The following is a 14,875-nucleotide window of genomic DNA, read 5'->3' as shown; positions in this document are numbered from 1 at the left end:
ATGAGTCTTTTGCAGAACCATTATGCTGTCTCCAGCCCCATTGCTTCTGTTTTATAGATGAAGAAAATGAATCTTAGAGAAAAAGAATTTTAGAGAAAAAGAGAAACAGAGAAAGAAGAGAGACCATCAGGGGCTGGTGGTGGTGCACCCGCCTAAATGCACATGTTACAATACTCAAGGACCTGGGTTCAAGCCCCCAGCCCCCACCTGCAGGGGGAAAGCTTCCCGAGTGGTGAAGCAGTGCTTCAGGTGTCTCTCGGTCTCTCTATCTCTCCCCTCCTCTCAATTTCTCCGTCACTGTCCAATAATAAATAAATAAAAGTTAAAGAAAGAGAGACAGTCAAAGAGACAACTCCAAAGCTACCTCTAGTGTGGTGGGTGCTGGGTTCAAACCTGGGTCATACGACCCAGGCAAATCAAAGCACTAGCCAAGTGAGCTGTTTTGCAGGACCATGAGCTCACTCTTGAATGTGCTGAGTTGCTATGACTAGCTACTCTACCAGGTTCTTTGTGCAAATGGCTTCCCCACTCACCCCCTCAGTCCCGGAAAGGGGGAGGGGGGGCTTCCTCAAACCTCGTCTCAGAAATCCACCCCAGGATAAGGTTCTCCAGGGGTGGTGTCCACTGTCCGGGATACCAGGACACTCAGCCGTGCGGTTTCTGGAACCGCTAAGGGGTTAAGGCCTGGGCCCCGCCCCGCCCCGCCCCGCCCCTCCTCACCCAGGCGGGTGGCGGGATTATGAATAGCAGAGCTCCCACTGAGCCTGGCTCAGAAGTGCGGCCCCTGCTCGCCCCGCCCCATCATTGTCTCCTCGCTCGCCCCTTTCCTTTCATCCTCAAAGCATCCAGAGCCGCGGCCCTCTTCTCCCAGTGTCCCGCGTCTCTCCGCGCTCTGTGGAGCGCAAGAGCAGGATGGAGGGCTGCCTGGGGGAGGAATCCTTTCAGATGTGGGAGCTGAACCGGCGCCTGGAGGCCTACGTGGCCCGGGTTAAGGCGCTGGAGGAGCAGAATGAAGCTCTGAGCGCCGAGCTCGGGGGGCTGCGGGCGCAGTCGGGGGACGCGTCGTGGCGGGCGCGGGCCGAGGCCGAGCTGGCGGCCCTGCGGGCGCTGGTGGAGCAGCGCTGGCGGGAGAAGCACGCGGCCGAGGTGGCGCGGGCCGGGCTGGAGGAGGAGGCGGCAGGCGTGGCGGGCCGCCTGGAGCAGCACCGCCGGGCCCGGGAGCGGCTGGCCACAGAGGCGGCCCGCGGGCGGCGCGCCGTCGAGGCGGAGCAGGGCGCGCAGGGCTGGCTGCGCTCTCAGGCGGCGGCACTGGGCCGGGAGCTGGAGGCCCTGCGCGCTGCGCACCAGGAGGAGCGCGCGGAGCTAAGCGCGCAGGCCGCCCGCGCCCCCTGCCGCCCCGCACCCCGCGGTCCCCCAGCGCCCGCACCCGAGCTAGAGGAGCTGGCGGGCCGGCTGGGCGCGGCGTGGCGCGGGGCGGTGCGGGGCTACCAGGCGCGCGTGGCGCACATGCAGGCGGCGCTGGGCCAGGCCCGCGGGAGGCTGGAGCAAGCCTCGCAGGGCGCCCGCGACGCCCGGCTGGAGCTGCAGCAGCTGCGGGCCGAGCGTGGGGGCCTCCAGGAGCTGCGGGCCGCGCTGGAGCAGAGGCTGGAGGGCCGCTGGCAGGAACGGCTGCGGGCCACCGACGAGTTTCAGGTGAGGCCTCCCCGAGGAGCTCAGACCTCTGCAAAGGTGGGGTAGGTGGGAGCGCCAAGGGCCACCTCCCAGAGCGGCTCCTCAGGCGCAGGAGTGTGTGTGTGTGTGTGTGGGGGGAGTGACAGGGACGCAAAGTGGCTGGGGGACAGCTCAGCAGGCAGAGCATCAGACTCGCGGCCGGAGGGAAGTTCCTCCAGGTTAGAGCTGCTCTGATTTTCACTTTCTCTGCCTCCCATGGGAAAGTCTCCCTCTCCTATGTAAAAATAAAATAAATCTTTTAAAAAGAAGGGGGCCGGGTGGCGCACCTGGTTGAGTGCACATGCTACAGTGCACGAGGACCCTGGTTGGAGCCCCCGGTCCCCACCTGCAGAGGGAAAGCTTTTCGAGTGGTGAAGCAGTGTTGCAAGTGTATCTCTGTCTCTCTCCCTCTCTATCACCCCATGCCTTCTTGATTTCTGGCTGTCTCTATCCAATAAGTAAATAAAGATAATAAAAATATTTAAAAATAAAAAGGGGGAGAGCACTGCAAAAGACTTTCTTTTTATTTATTTTATTATTAGAGACTGAGAGAAATTGAGAAAGATGGGGTAGAGAGGGAGAGAGACAGAGAGACACCTGCAGCCCTGCTTCACCACCCATGAAGCTTTCCCCCTGCAGGGCTTGAACCTGGGTCCTTGCACACTGTAATGTGTGCTTAACCAGGTGCACCACCACCTGGCCTCCTGCAAAAGACTTTCATGCCTGAGGTTCTGAGGTCACAGGTTCAGTCCTCAGTATCACCAGAAGCCAGAGCTGGGTCATGCTCTGAGGAAAGAAAGAAAGAAGGAAAGAAAGAAAGGAAGGGAGGGAGAAAGAAGAGAGACAGACCAGTCCACAATCCTAACTGTCTGGATGCCCCCTTTCTACACAGCAACCACTCCCCCCACCCCTTTCAGGCCTCCAGTCGCTGGGATTCTGCTTAAGAGATACACCCCCTCTTCCCCCAGTGATCTTGCCATTCAAAATCTGCAAGGTCAACAGCCCTCCTCTGGACACAGGGAGTGCAGGGGCACTGAATGAGTGGCCCCAGCCTCCCTTCCCTGCCATAGCCCACCAGCACATTCCAGAGGCTTCTCAAACAATCTCAGCCAGTCATCCATCCCAACACACCCAGACACACACAGGAGGTGCATAGCAGCTGAAAAAACAGATCCGGTTAGATGAAGCTCCCTCCACTGCCCTTTTCTCACCGTGGCCTCCTAGCCTCCTCCTCCTTTCAGAGGAGAGAGATTCCAGAAGGCGTGGGGAGCAGAGGGTGAGGGGAGCCCTGGGTTGCTGGCTTCCGGTCCCTGTGGGCCGCAGACCTCTGGCTCATCTTCTTTTCTGCTTCCACTTTTCCCCACCAGGGCCTGCAACCCACGCCTGCACCTCCCTCGAGTCCCCTTCCTGTCCGCATCCTGTGGGAGCTTGATCCTGAACAGCATGTGCTGTTCATCAGGATCTCAGAGGAGGAAACCTCCAGCCTTGGGAGGGTGTCTGTGCTCCTCTAGGCAGGGTGGGGTGGGGGGCGGTGAGGTGGGACAGAACAGACAATCGGGTGGAAGATGCTGCTACAGGAACCTGTCCTCATCCCCACCCACCCACCCCCCAGCTGGCTGTGGAGGCCCTGGAGCAGGAGAAGCAGGGGCTGCAGAGTCAGATCGCCCAGATCCTGGAGGGCCGCCAGCAGCTGGCACACCTCAAGATGTCACTCAGCCTGGAGGTGGCCACATACAGGTAGGGCCAGGGCATACAGGTATGGTGACTCCAGGCAGGTCTCACCAGGACTAGGGGATGAGCTCTAAGGAGCTTGTGCCTTGGCAGCCCCCCCAAGAGAAGGCACATGGGATACAGGACACATGTGTGGGGGGGACCTGCGGCCAGACCCTCACCCTATCCTGATGGCAGCATGAAGAGGGGCCCAGGCCCATGGGGTGGGGGCCAGGGCGGAATCAGTCTGAGGATGCTGCCCCTTCAATCTACAGGCCAACACTGATGGGAGTCTTGACAGGTTTGGGAGGGGTGGGCAGGCTGGGCCCCATGAGAAGGTTCTGGGGAGGCTAAGAAAGGGGGCACTTGTGCCCTCCTACCCCCTGCCCCCCCAACACAGAGCTCACAGGGGAACATGCTACACACAGAACACCCAGTGTGACTTGGGGCACCTGAGGCAGGGAGAGGCATGGACACAAAGATCTCTTGGCCCTGAAAGGCTTGGGATCTAGAATATTTGGAGGTCCCAGAAATGAACCCCTGAACCCCTAACCACAGCTCTGAGGGATAGAGTCTGGGCAGGCTGCAGGGCTGTGGGGTGGGGAGGATCTGGAGGGAGGGAGTGGAATTCTTCAGCTTTTGTGTGTGGCCTGGGACAGAAGAGGGGGCCAAGCCCATGGGAACCGTCTGAGAATGATTCCTCCCCCTCAGTCAGACCCTCCAGATGGCAGGTGGACAAAGGCAGTGATTAGCATGAGAATCAATCTCCCCCAGGCAGGCAGGGATGAGGTCATCCCTACCCCATGGATGGGGGCTGGTCCCCAGCCTGTGCCGGTGTGTGGGAATCTCTGCCTGCATAGTCAGCTGTGTGCTCCGAATATGTGTACTGCTCTGTGGCTTGATGTGTGACAGTGGCAGAAGAGAGTAGGAGGGCGATGCCTGTCTCTGGTGTTGGGGGGAAGCAGAGGGCTGACCCTGCTTTTCTTCCATTGCACCTAGGACCCTCCTGGAGGCTGAGAACTCCCGCCTGCAGACTCCTGATGGCCTTTCCAAGGCATTTCTCTGCATCCAGGGTAAGAGGTGGGGCCAGGGCTCCCATTTGGCCCCTTCCCTCTGTCCCACACTCCAAGCTACTCCATTCCCAGAGATACTAGTTTAAACCTTGACTCCTAAGGCAGGGAGCATGTTCAGTCCAGCTAATCAGAGGCCAGAGTAGTGTCCAGAGGGTCTGGGATCAGAAGGGGGAGCTGCCCTGGGGGTCCCGAGTACTCCCACCCTACCCCACCAGCATGTATTCATGTCATCTCTCCCCTCTGTCCAGACCCCAAACTGGAGCTGCACGTCCTGGGGACCCCAGAGGATCAACGTTTGGGACCCCTGCTCTCAGTCCTGAGCTCCACTGCCCTCCCCTCGCCCATGCCTGATGCCTTAGAAACACCTGTGCCCACCTTTCTGAAGAGCCAGGAGTTCCTCCAGGCCCGTGTCCCTGCCTTGGCCAGCACTCCCATCCCACTCACACCTCAGACTCCTGGCCCTGCTGCGCATGCAGTGGTCAGAGCCCAGGATGCCCCACTGTCTCTGCTGCAGCCACAGGAGGAGAGGCTTCAGACTGAAGCCAAGGTGGCCATTCCTGCCAGCAGCATCCTGGCAGGACTGGAGGAGCCTGGGGGCAAGTGGAAAGAGGTGGACCCAGGCCAGTCCCCTGGGGAGCATGTCCCCTCAACCCCACCCCGCAGCCCTGATCATGAGGGTGTGGAGGCTAAAGCTGCAGAAGCCAGTGGGTCTGCAGTGTCTGGTAGATTACAGGAGGAAGGGGAAGGGCAAAGCAAGGAGCTGGGAGAAAGAGAAACAGTCACAGAGATCAAAGCAGTGGGCATCTTGCGGCAGGAAACCCGGAGAGAGGAGGGCACTCTAGACATGAAGGGGATCCAGAATTCAATCAGTACTTTGGAGAAAGAAATTTCAATGCCTCTGGAAGAGAAGATTGAAGATTCATCGATGTCTTTGGAAAAACAGAACTCTGAGACATTAAGATCTCCAGAGAAAGAGAATGAGGAATCTGTGGGTTCTTTGGAAGAGAAAGACTTAGGAACACTAAACAGTCTAGAAAAGGAAAATCCAGAGCTTCTGGAGTCTTTAGAAGACAGGGATGTTGAAGTAGAGAAACCTCTAGAAAAAGAGACTCCAGAACCACACAAACCTTTAGGAAATGAGGACCCACAGACATTGCAATCTCTAGGGGAGGAGAATCAAGAACTAAGGGAGTTTCCTGAAGGTGATCAAGAGACATTTTTCTTTCCAGAAAATGAAAATCAAGAGTTAGTAAGGGCGGTAGAAGAAGAGGACATTAAGTCTTTGAAAGCTCAAGAAGAGGAGAATAAAGAACCACTAAGGTCTTTAGAAGTAGAGAACCAGGAGTCATCAAGACCTCTAGCAAAAGAAAATCAAGAGCCACTGAGGTCTCTAGAAGAAGAGAGCCAGGAAGCTTTGACACTTCTAGCAAAAGACAGCCAGGAGTCCCTGAGGTCTCCAGAAGATGAGAATCTTGAGACCTTGAGACCTCCAGTAAGAGACAGCCTGGAGGCCCTGAGGTCTCCAGAAGAAGAGAAGCAGGAGACATTGGCATTTCTAGTAAGAGAAAACCAGGAGGCCCAGAGGCCTGCAGAAGAAGAGAATTGTGAGACCTTGAGGCCCTCCTTAGTAAAGGAGAACCAGGAGCCACTGAGGTCTCTAGGAGACGAGAACCAGGAAGAATTAAGACCTCTGGGAAAAGAGACTCAGCAACCACTGAGGTCTTTAGATGAAGACCAGATGACACTGAAACCAGAGTCACTGGACTCTCTTGAAAAAGACCACGAGGTATACAGCCCTCTTGAAAAAGAAGACCCTGAGTTATTGAGGTCCCCAAAAGAAGACAATATAGATGTGATGGGGTCTTTCGAAACAGAGACTCTGCAACCTGTAAGTGAAAGAAACCTAGACATATCAACAGCCCTAGAAACTCAGGAGCCAGTGTGGTCTCCAGAAGAAATGAACCTGGAGGTCATGACCCCTACAGAAACAAAAAGTCAAGAGCCAACGGAGTCTGTGGAAGAGAACCAAGACACATCAAGACCCCCAGGCAAGCAGAGTCCAGAAGCACTGAGAGCTCTGGGGGAGGGAAACCTAGAGCTTAGTGCTCCCGAAGAGGCAGACAGGGATGCTGCAACGTGCCCAGAAGAGGAAGAAGCACTGCAGAAGGAGGAGAATGGAGAGTCTCTGAGGGCTCTGGAGGAGGAGGGACAGGAGCTGTTGGCAGGGATGATGAAGGAGAAGCAAGAATGGGGTCAGGACAGCCCCCTGGGGAGGACTGGTGTGGACTCTGAGGTTGAGGCTGAACTGAGGGATGGCTTAGCCAGGAAGGAGGAGTATCTAGAGCAGGAGGAGCTACAGCCGAGTGCTGCCCCAGGAAGCAGCTGGGACACAGCTAAGGGGGACCTGGGGATCCTGGAGTCCAAAGAGAGGGTCTTAGCTGAGGGCGCCAGTGAGGAGGGGGACACAGAAGACTCCCAGGACCTTGAAGGGCAGACAGTACCAGGGGATGTCTCGGACCCCAGAAGCCCCCAGAGAACATCAGAGCCAGTGGTGGAGCAGGTGCTAGGAGATGAGGGTGAGGCCCCTGCAAGTGGCCAAGCCTCCCCAGTCACCATGGGGCTGGGGACAGTTGTGGGAGCCAGTCAGGGACCAGAGGTAGGGGGACTGGAGGAAGGTATAGAGCCACCCCTGGCAGGAGAAGGATTGGAGGCAAAGAAATTCCAGCCCTTGGAAGAGCCCAGAAACTTCCTGGGGGAGTCAGCAGTTGTGGAAACTGAGCTCTCTCCACTGCCTTGCTGGGAGGTGCCCGAGGTCCCCTGGGGAGTAGAGGCAGTGTCCCTGAATGGGGGTGGCACCCCTCAACTCCTGGGGCCAGAGGAGGCCCAGGAAGAGGCGGATCCAGTTCTGAATCCCTCCAAGCTAGGAGATGCAAAGCCATGGTCACCCAACACACCCGCTTCAGATGCCCCTGTGCCTGAGCCAGGGCCTGAGAGGACTCAAGAGACTAGCTCAGACCTGGAAGCTGGGGCTGAGGCCTTGGAAAAGGTAGAGGATGAGCAAGAGTGGGGTCCTGGGGGCGTCCCAGAGAGCCTTCAGGATGAGGGTGAGGAGAGCAGAGAGGAGAGTGAGGCTGATGAGCTTGGGGAGACCCTGCCTGACTCCACCCCCCTGGGCCTCTACCTGGGCTCCCCCACATCCCCTATGGGGAGCTTGGCTGGAGAGCAGAGGCCCACTCCTCAAGGGGAGGCCAGAGAGGAAGACTGGGGGGCTGTGGGTCTGCCCTCAGAGTGCCTGGGGGCCCAGACTTGGGAGGAAGGGGAGGAGAGGGAGGAGAATCAGGAAGAGGAAGAGGATGGGGAAGACCAGGAAGGAGAGGGAGAGGAGGAAGTTGGCCCAGACTCTGACCAGTCAGAGGAATTTGAGGACTTGGGGACTGAGGTCTCTCGGCTTCCTGGGGTCTCCAGGGAGGCAGCAGAATCTCTGGGCCCAGTGTCCCAGCTGTTGCCAGAGTCTGAGGCCTGGGGTAGGGACGGCGAGTCTGATGGGTTTGCAGATGAAGAAGAGAGTGCGGAGGAGGGAGAGGACAGAGAAGAAGAGGAGCCAGCAGCTGAGCGATGGGGGCTAGGGTCCTCCATTGGGGCCCCCCTGGTCTTGGCTCCAAGTGGTTCTCAGAGAGGAGACCTGGAAGGGTCTGAGATGCTGGATACCAGTGCCTGTGGAGGTGAGATCTTGAGTGGCATGGCAGCTGACACCCCCATGACAGTCCAGGATACAGAGCCCCCTGACAACACTGACCCCTCAGTCTCAGAGGGGGGGTCTGACACTGCTGCCACCTGGGAGAGGGAGGGTGGGGTTCCTGGCCTTCTGGACACTCCACACAGGATGGGGGACATGGGCCTAGGGCTCGCAGATACCCTCGGTGTCAATGGTCAGGGTCCCAGCCTGAAAGAGGAGCTGGAGCACTTGAATGGAGGTGTGCTAAATGGGCTGGGGCAAGCTGAGGGCCTGGGCCAGGGGAAACTGGGGGTGCCTGTGGGGAATAGAGAGAGTCCAGAGGAAGGAGAGGAAGGAGAAGAGGAGGAGGGAAGCTCCCTGAAGGCCCCCTGGGCTGGGATCCCCCTGCAGCTAGGCCAGGCGCAGCTCCTGAAGTTCTCTCAGTGGGAGGGAAATGAGGATTCCTGGTCCTCTGGGGAGGACTAGAGGAAGAATCTCTTCCATCTGAGGGCTCAGTGGTGGGGGGTGGGCATGGGGTGGGTGTGGGGGAAGGGTAAGTGGTCCCAAGCTCCCTCTGCTTGGGGTTAGCACCCAGGCACCCTGAACATATTTATGATCTCTTGTCCTGTAGCTTCTATTCGAGAGGCCTCAACTGGCCAAGGTGAAATGGGGTGTGACAATTGAAAGGAGGCTCCAGGAATGGAAAGTAGGCCCCCCTCACCCCAGCCCTGCAGACAGTGTGTGGGTTGCCCCGGAGGGAGGCTTAGACGGGCCAAGTCCCCTCCTCAGTGCCTTGCACCTCTCCTGCCCCAACCCGTTAGCTGTAAGAGCCCTGGGCAGAGGCTCTGTCAGTTACACTGCTCTGCCTCATGACCCCCTCCAAGATATCTGGCCCAGGGCATGTGAGGTTGTGGGGGTGCTCCCGTGTCTACCCTCCTTTCCCCCCAGCCATGACACATACCTGCCTGAATAAAGTCATGTCTCCGCCTACAGAGTCTGGACTTTTCCTTTCCCAGTCCTGGGGGATCTTCCCAGATGGCAGGGAACGATGTGGGGTGGGGGGTGGTGAGACTGAAGAGGCACTGATGTTGGGGAGGGGTGGACCTGGCAGGCCTCACCAGAGAGGGCAGGGCAGACAGATGCTGGTTGAGGGCCTGGGCAGGGCTAGGGCTGACCCTTAGCCAGGGGTGGAGGTGGGGGGAATGGGGGAAGCAGTGCAGGTGACCTCAGTGTCAGCAGAAGCCAGGCCTGTCATCTGCCGGCTGATTACAGGGATTAGACCCTGAGGCCACCCCCACGCCTGCATAGACTCCCCCCTGCTGCCCCTGGCTGTCGCCAGTGTAATAAGCCCCTATGCCCCAAATCCAAACAGTGTCTGGTCTGATGTCTGAGGCAGGACCACAGCAGGGCTCGGAAGGAGGGGCTGTCCTGCTTCCGTCTGACTGTGTGGCCTCAGGTCAGTGTGTGTCCAGTTCTAAATATTTATCTTACTTATGAAGCAAAAGGGGGGATGCTTCCCATGGAACAAAGAAGATAGAGATAAGACTCTGGGATATGGGGTGCAGGGAATTGAGTCAGGAACCTCCAGCATGGAAGTCCAGTGCTCTACTAGTTGGGCTATTTCCCCAGCTACAGAGAGACAGACAGAGAAGGAAAGACATACCTTAGTATTGCCGTAGCACTCGTGAAGCTTCCCCTATGAATGGTGCTCCCACGTGGTGCTGGGGGCTCAAACCTGGCTCCTCACACACAGTGAAGTGTGCACTTTACCAAGTGAGCCATCTCCTGGCTCCCTCCATTTATCTGCTTATCTGTTTGCTTATTGTCTTTTATTTACTTTTCACTTCACCATTCCCAGAGCCCACCTTCCTTCCTACCTTCTTTCTTTGTTAGAAAAAGGGATGAGGGGCCAGGCAGCGGCATACTTGGTAAAGCAAACAAATTAGTGTGTAAAAAATCTGGGTTCAAGCTCTGGTTCCCCACAGTGCTGCAGGTCTCTCTCTCCTCTTTCTCTTTACCCTTCCTTTTCAATTTCTCTCTATTCAAAGAAAAATAAAAAAAGGATGAGAAAGAGAGGTACAGAGGAAAAACGCCTGCAGCACTGCTCCACCATCCATGAAGCTTCCCCCGCTGCAGATAGGGGCTGGGGGCTTGAACCCAGGTCCTCATGCTCTGCTCGGTCTACCACCACCCAACCCCTCTTACCCTGTCCCATCCTTAAATTTTTTTTAAAAAAATATTTATTCATTTCCCTTTGTGTTGCCCTTGTTGTTTTATTGTTGTCATTGTTGTTGGATAGGACAGAGAGAAATGGAGAGAGGAGGGGGAGACAAAAAGGGGGAGAGAAAGATAGACACCTGCAGACGTGCTTCACCACCTGTGAAGCGACTCCCCTGCAGGTGGGGAGCCAAGGGCTTGAACCAGGATCCTTACATGGGTCCTTGTGCTTTGCACCACCTGCGCTTAACCACTGCACTACCACCCAACTCCCATCCTTAAATATTTTTAAAAATCTTTTAAAATTTATTTATTCCCTTTTGCTGCCCTTGTTTTATTGTTGTAGTTTTATTTTTGTTGTTGTTATTGATGTCATTGTTGTTGGGTAGGACAGAGAGAAATGGAGAGAGGAGGAGAAGACAGAGAGGCGGGAGAGAAAGACAGATACCTGCAGACTTGCCTCACCGCTTGTGAAGTGACTCCCCTGCAGGTGGGGGGCCGGGGGCTCGAACCGGGATCCTTAGGCCGGTCCTTGCGCTTTGTGCCACGTGCGCTTAACCCACTGCACTACCACCCGACTCCCAATTTTTTTTTTTTACTTGGTTGATTTATTGTTGCTGAGGTTTCATGCTTGTATGATTCTACTACTCAGAGCAGATTTTTCCCCCTACTCTGAATCTTCAGAGAGAAAGAGCATGAAAGAGAGAGACACTGCAGCACTCCTCCACTTGTAAAGCTTCCCCTTCATGTGTGTTCCAGTGTGATGTTGGGGTCTTGAGCCTGGCTCTTCATGTATGGTGAAGGTGCTCTCTACCTACTAACTACCTTCTGGTCTGCAGGCCAGCATTTATTTAATCTCTCTGAACCATAGCCACTCGGCCAAGCGACTTGGGACCCCCTACACACACTCCCTGCCAGGGCAGGACATGCAGGAAGAAGGCTGACGGAAAGTGGAGGGCTGTTCCATCATCCTCAGGAGCTGTGGCTGGAGGGGTGGAGGGCAGGAAGTCAGGAATTGGGAGGTGATAGCTGCAGGGCAGGTAGGTCGAGGTTGATACTAAGCTCTGAGGTAGAGGCAGCCCCCCCCCAGCTACACTTTCTTCCCCATGCCCCACACTACCCAACTTTCTCTAGGTCCCTGTGTAGGGCAGGGAGGGGCCAGGGTTCCTAGACTGAGGGGTGGGAGTGGCCTGCAGCCTTGGAGTCAGGATCCCCAAATAGAAGGCACTCCCTGCTGGGCAGGGATGATCCTGGCAACACCTCTAAGCACCCCAGACTGGGGCATCTGAGGGGCTGCCAGCCTTGTGTCCAAGTTTGGAGCCGACTCACATCCGTAACAGGCTCTTCCTCGGCCTGGGCCCAAGGCATAGGGAGAAGAGAGGGTGATGTCCAGCCCTTTGGGGCCCCAACTCTGGCCAAGGGAGATGTTCATGAACGGGCCTTCCTGTCTACCCCTTCTATGTCCAGGAGTTTGTTCTGGGTCCAGCAGGCCTGGGTTCAGATGGTGCTGCCGGAGGCCCAGGATGTTCTTTCTCCACCTTGCTCCTTCCTTTCCTAGCCCAAGGTTCACAGGGCTCTGTCAGATCCAGTCTGGCTGCCAGAACCAGGCCAGGATGCCGACATTCAGGCTGGCAGTCACCTGCTCTGATGGGCCTGAGGAGGTGACTGACCCACCCAGGCCCTGGGGCAGCTCCACTTGGACAAAGGACCAGGGACAGTGGCTGAGGCAAGCTGTCCTGCCCTGGGCTTGGGTGTATGTCTTGTTCTCCACAGCCAGGCCCCTGGGCCCCAAAGTGTCCCAAAACAGTCATTTATGCTCAGAGCCCAAAACAGGGACAGGCCTGGGAGACTGGGGGGGGGGGGGTGGCTTTCCTCCAGGGGCTTAGTGTTGGGAGTCTGTCCCTGCAGTAGTGGAAGGGAGCTACCACCAGTTTCCAAATAGTATTTACTTTGGGGCTGAGAGATGGCTCACCCAGTAGTGTACACACTTTACGATGCTTGAGGACCCAGGTTTGAGTCCCCAGCACCACATGTGAACACCAAGGAAAGGAGAGGCTTCACAGGTAGCCCAGCAGTGCTGTGGTGTCTTTCCATCTCTCTGTCTCTCACCCTCTAGCTGGGAAAAATAAAAAGTTCACTGAGAGTGGTGGAATCAAGCTGGTACAAAGTCCCAGCAGCATATAAAAAGTGTTTATGAGCATCTACTATGTCTCGGGCATTCTCTGTGGACACTTGGGAATCCAGGGCTCTTTCTCAGGGAGTTTTGTGTTCTGAGAGACTATCTCCTCAGGGGCTTCTGGGTGGAGATCATGTTTGTTTGTCTTTTTAAAATATTTATTTTAGAGGAACAGAAAGATATAGACAGAGAGAGAGACCAGAGCGATGCTCAGCCTTGGCTTATGGTGGTGCTGGGGATTGAACCTGGACACAGGGGCATGAAAGTCTTTGCATAATCATTTTGCTGTCACCCCATCCTGTTTGCTTGTTTTTTTTTAATTTTTATATTTATTTTATTTACTTATTCTCTTTTGTTGCCCTTGTTGTTTTATTGTTGTAGTTATTATTGTTGTTGTCGTTGTTGGATAGGACAGAGAGAAATGGAGAGAGGAGGGGAAGACAGAGAGGGGGAGAGAAAGACAGACACCTGCAGACCTGCTTCATTGCCTGTGAAGCGACTCCCCTGCAGGTGGGGAGCCGGGGTTCGAACCGGGATCCTTATGCCGGTCCTTGTGCTTTGCGCCACCTGCGCTTAGCCTGCTGCGCTACAGCCCGACTCCCTGTTTGCTTGTTTTTAATATGGTGCCAAAGTGGGGCAGGGAATGAACCCAGGGCCTCACATATATACAATACCACCACTGAGTTTTCACATTTTGTCTAGAGAGAGGGGAAAGAGACAGACACAGAGAAGAGCTCCCTTCGTTCACCATGGTGTTTCCATGTGGCTAGCGTGCTCTGTTAGGTGAAGTATCTCCCACCCCCCATGCCCAAAATGTTATATTTGAAAACACAGATATGCAGTAGGTAGTGAGAACAGAGCAGGGGTCTGGCCTGGTACTGCTCTGAGGGCCTAAGGGAGAGTAGCAGCTGGGGGTGTGGGCAGGCAGGAAAGGAATTCTAGCTAGAAGGAATAGCAGGGACAGGAAGAGTCTGCACACCTGAGGAGCAGGAGCAAGGTTGGTGTGGCCTGCTGCTAGAGACCTCATCAGGAGGAAGTTCTTCCCTAGGGTGTGTGTATTGTGTTCTCTCCTCTCCCTCATCTTTTCCCCCTCCCTCTCCCTCTCTCTCCCTCTCCCTCACCTTCTCCCTCTATGAAGGGCTTTAAATAGTGAGGTGGCATAACCACATTTGCATTTTAAGTTCACTCATTACGTTTTAGTGCCTCCTGCATGTGAAACTCTGTAATTCCATGGCTCCCAGCAGACTTTGATTTTTTTTTCCCTTTTATGTGTGAAGAGAGAATTTATTAGAAAAAGGTTTAAGGAAGCTGGGTGGTGGCACACCTGGTTGAGCACACACATTACCTGGTTGAGCACATACATTAAGCTCAAGGACCTGAAGCTTCATGAACAATGAAGCAGTTCTACAGGTATTTTCTCTTTCTCTCCCTCTCCTCTCAATCTTTCTGTCCTATCAACTAACAATAGAAAGAAAGAAAGAAAGAAGAAAAAACAAACCAGGGTTTCCAGGAGCAGTGGATTCATTGTGCAGACAGCACCAAGCCTAAGCAATAACCCTGGTAGCAATAAATAAATAAATAAATAAATAAATATTAAAGGGGACCAGGTGGTGACACAGCAGGTAGAACACATATATTACTATGATCAAGGCCCCAGATTTAAGCCCCCCCCATCCCCATCTGCAGAGGGAAAGCTCCATGATTGGTGGAACAGTGCTACAGGTATCTCTCCTTCATTAAAAAAAAAAAAGGATTAAGGGGCAGCCCAGGAGGTGGCACAGTGAATAAATATTGGACTCTAAGTATTAGGTCCCAAGTTAGATCCCAGCACAACATGTGCCAAAGTGATGCTCTGGTGTTCTCTCTCTCATAAATAAAGAAATCTCTAGAACAAAAAGAAAGAGGATTAAGGAGTTTATTAGGAGCCAGTACACCCCCCCCCACACACACACACACATCATGCCAGGGTGTGTGGGCTCACATCTGAACCCCCCCTCATGGTAGCCCCCCAACCCTATCACTTCATGGCAAGTTTGGGAGATGAGTGTGTGAGAAAGGACTAGAGGGGCCGGGGCAGGGGCACTGAGGAAGCAGGTCTGTAAGGGGTGCAGAGTCTCGGTCTGAGAGGAACGGGAGTGGGATCCAGAGCCCCATAGGGTTCAGCAGGGGACCGGGGTACTTGGAAGATCTGCCCTGCTGCTCAGTGAACAGGGTTGAAAGAATGAATGAGTGGATGGTTTGCATGAAGTCAGACCACAGGAAGCATTTGGGAAA

General features: G+C 55.2%; 1 protein-coding gene across 1 annotated transcript; it reads left to right on the top strand.

Annotated features, from left to right (window-relative positions):
* Nucleotides 1–767: 767 nt before the first annotated feature.
* Nucleotides 768–9,198, top strand: NES (nestin). The gene is made up of 4 exons (XM_060201631.1): nt 768–1,692; nt 3,323–3,447; nt 4,420–4,493; nt 4,742–9,198. The coding sequence occupies exons 1-4, from the start codon at nt 913–915 to the stop codon at nt 8,692–8,694; spliced, it is 4,932 nt and encodes a 1,643-aa protein (XP_060057614.1). The 5' UTR covers nt 768–912; the 3' UTR covers nt 8,695–9,198.
* Nucleotides 9,199–14,875: the final 5,677 nt, after the last annotated feature.

Source organism: Erinaceus europaeus, chromosome 11, assembly GCF_950295315.1.
Source record: "Erinaceus europaeus chromosome 11, mEriEur2.1, whole genome shotgun sequence".
In the NCBI taxonomy this organism is placed as follows: Eukaryota; Metazoa; Chordata; class Mammalia; order Eulipotyphla; family Erinaceidae; genus Erinaceus; species Erinaceus europaeus.
The sequence above is the reverse complement of the archived record's forward strand: the minus strand, read 5'-3'. Positions and strand labels throughout refer to the sequence as shown.

What these genes read in the sequence shown, in the direction of transcription:
- NES (XM_060201631.1), top strand. Translation starts at nt 913, where the DNA reads ATGGAGGGCTGCCTGGGGGAGGAATCCTTTCAGATGTGGGAGCTGAAC. An exon ending in CTGGAGGTGGCCACATACAG is followed by an intron (nt 3,448 to 4,419) that starts GTAGGGCCAGGG and finishes CATTGCACCTAG; the next exon opens with GACCCTCCTGGAGGCTGAGA. An exon ending in GGCATTTCTCTGCATCCAGG is followed by an intron (nt 4,494 to 4,741) that starts GTAAGAGGTGGG and finishes CCCTCTGTCCAG; the next exon opens with ACCCCAAACTGGAGCTGCAC.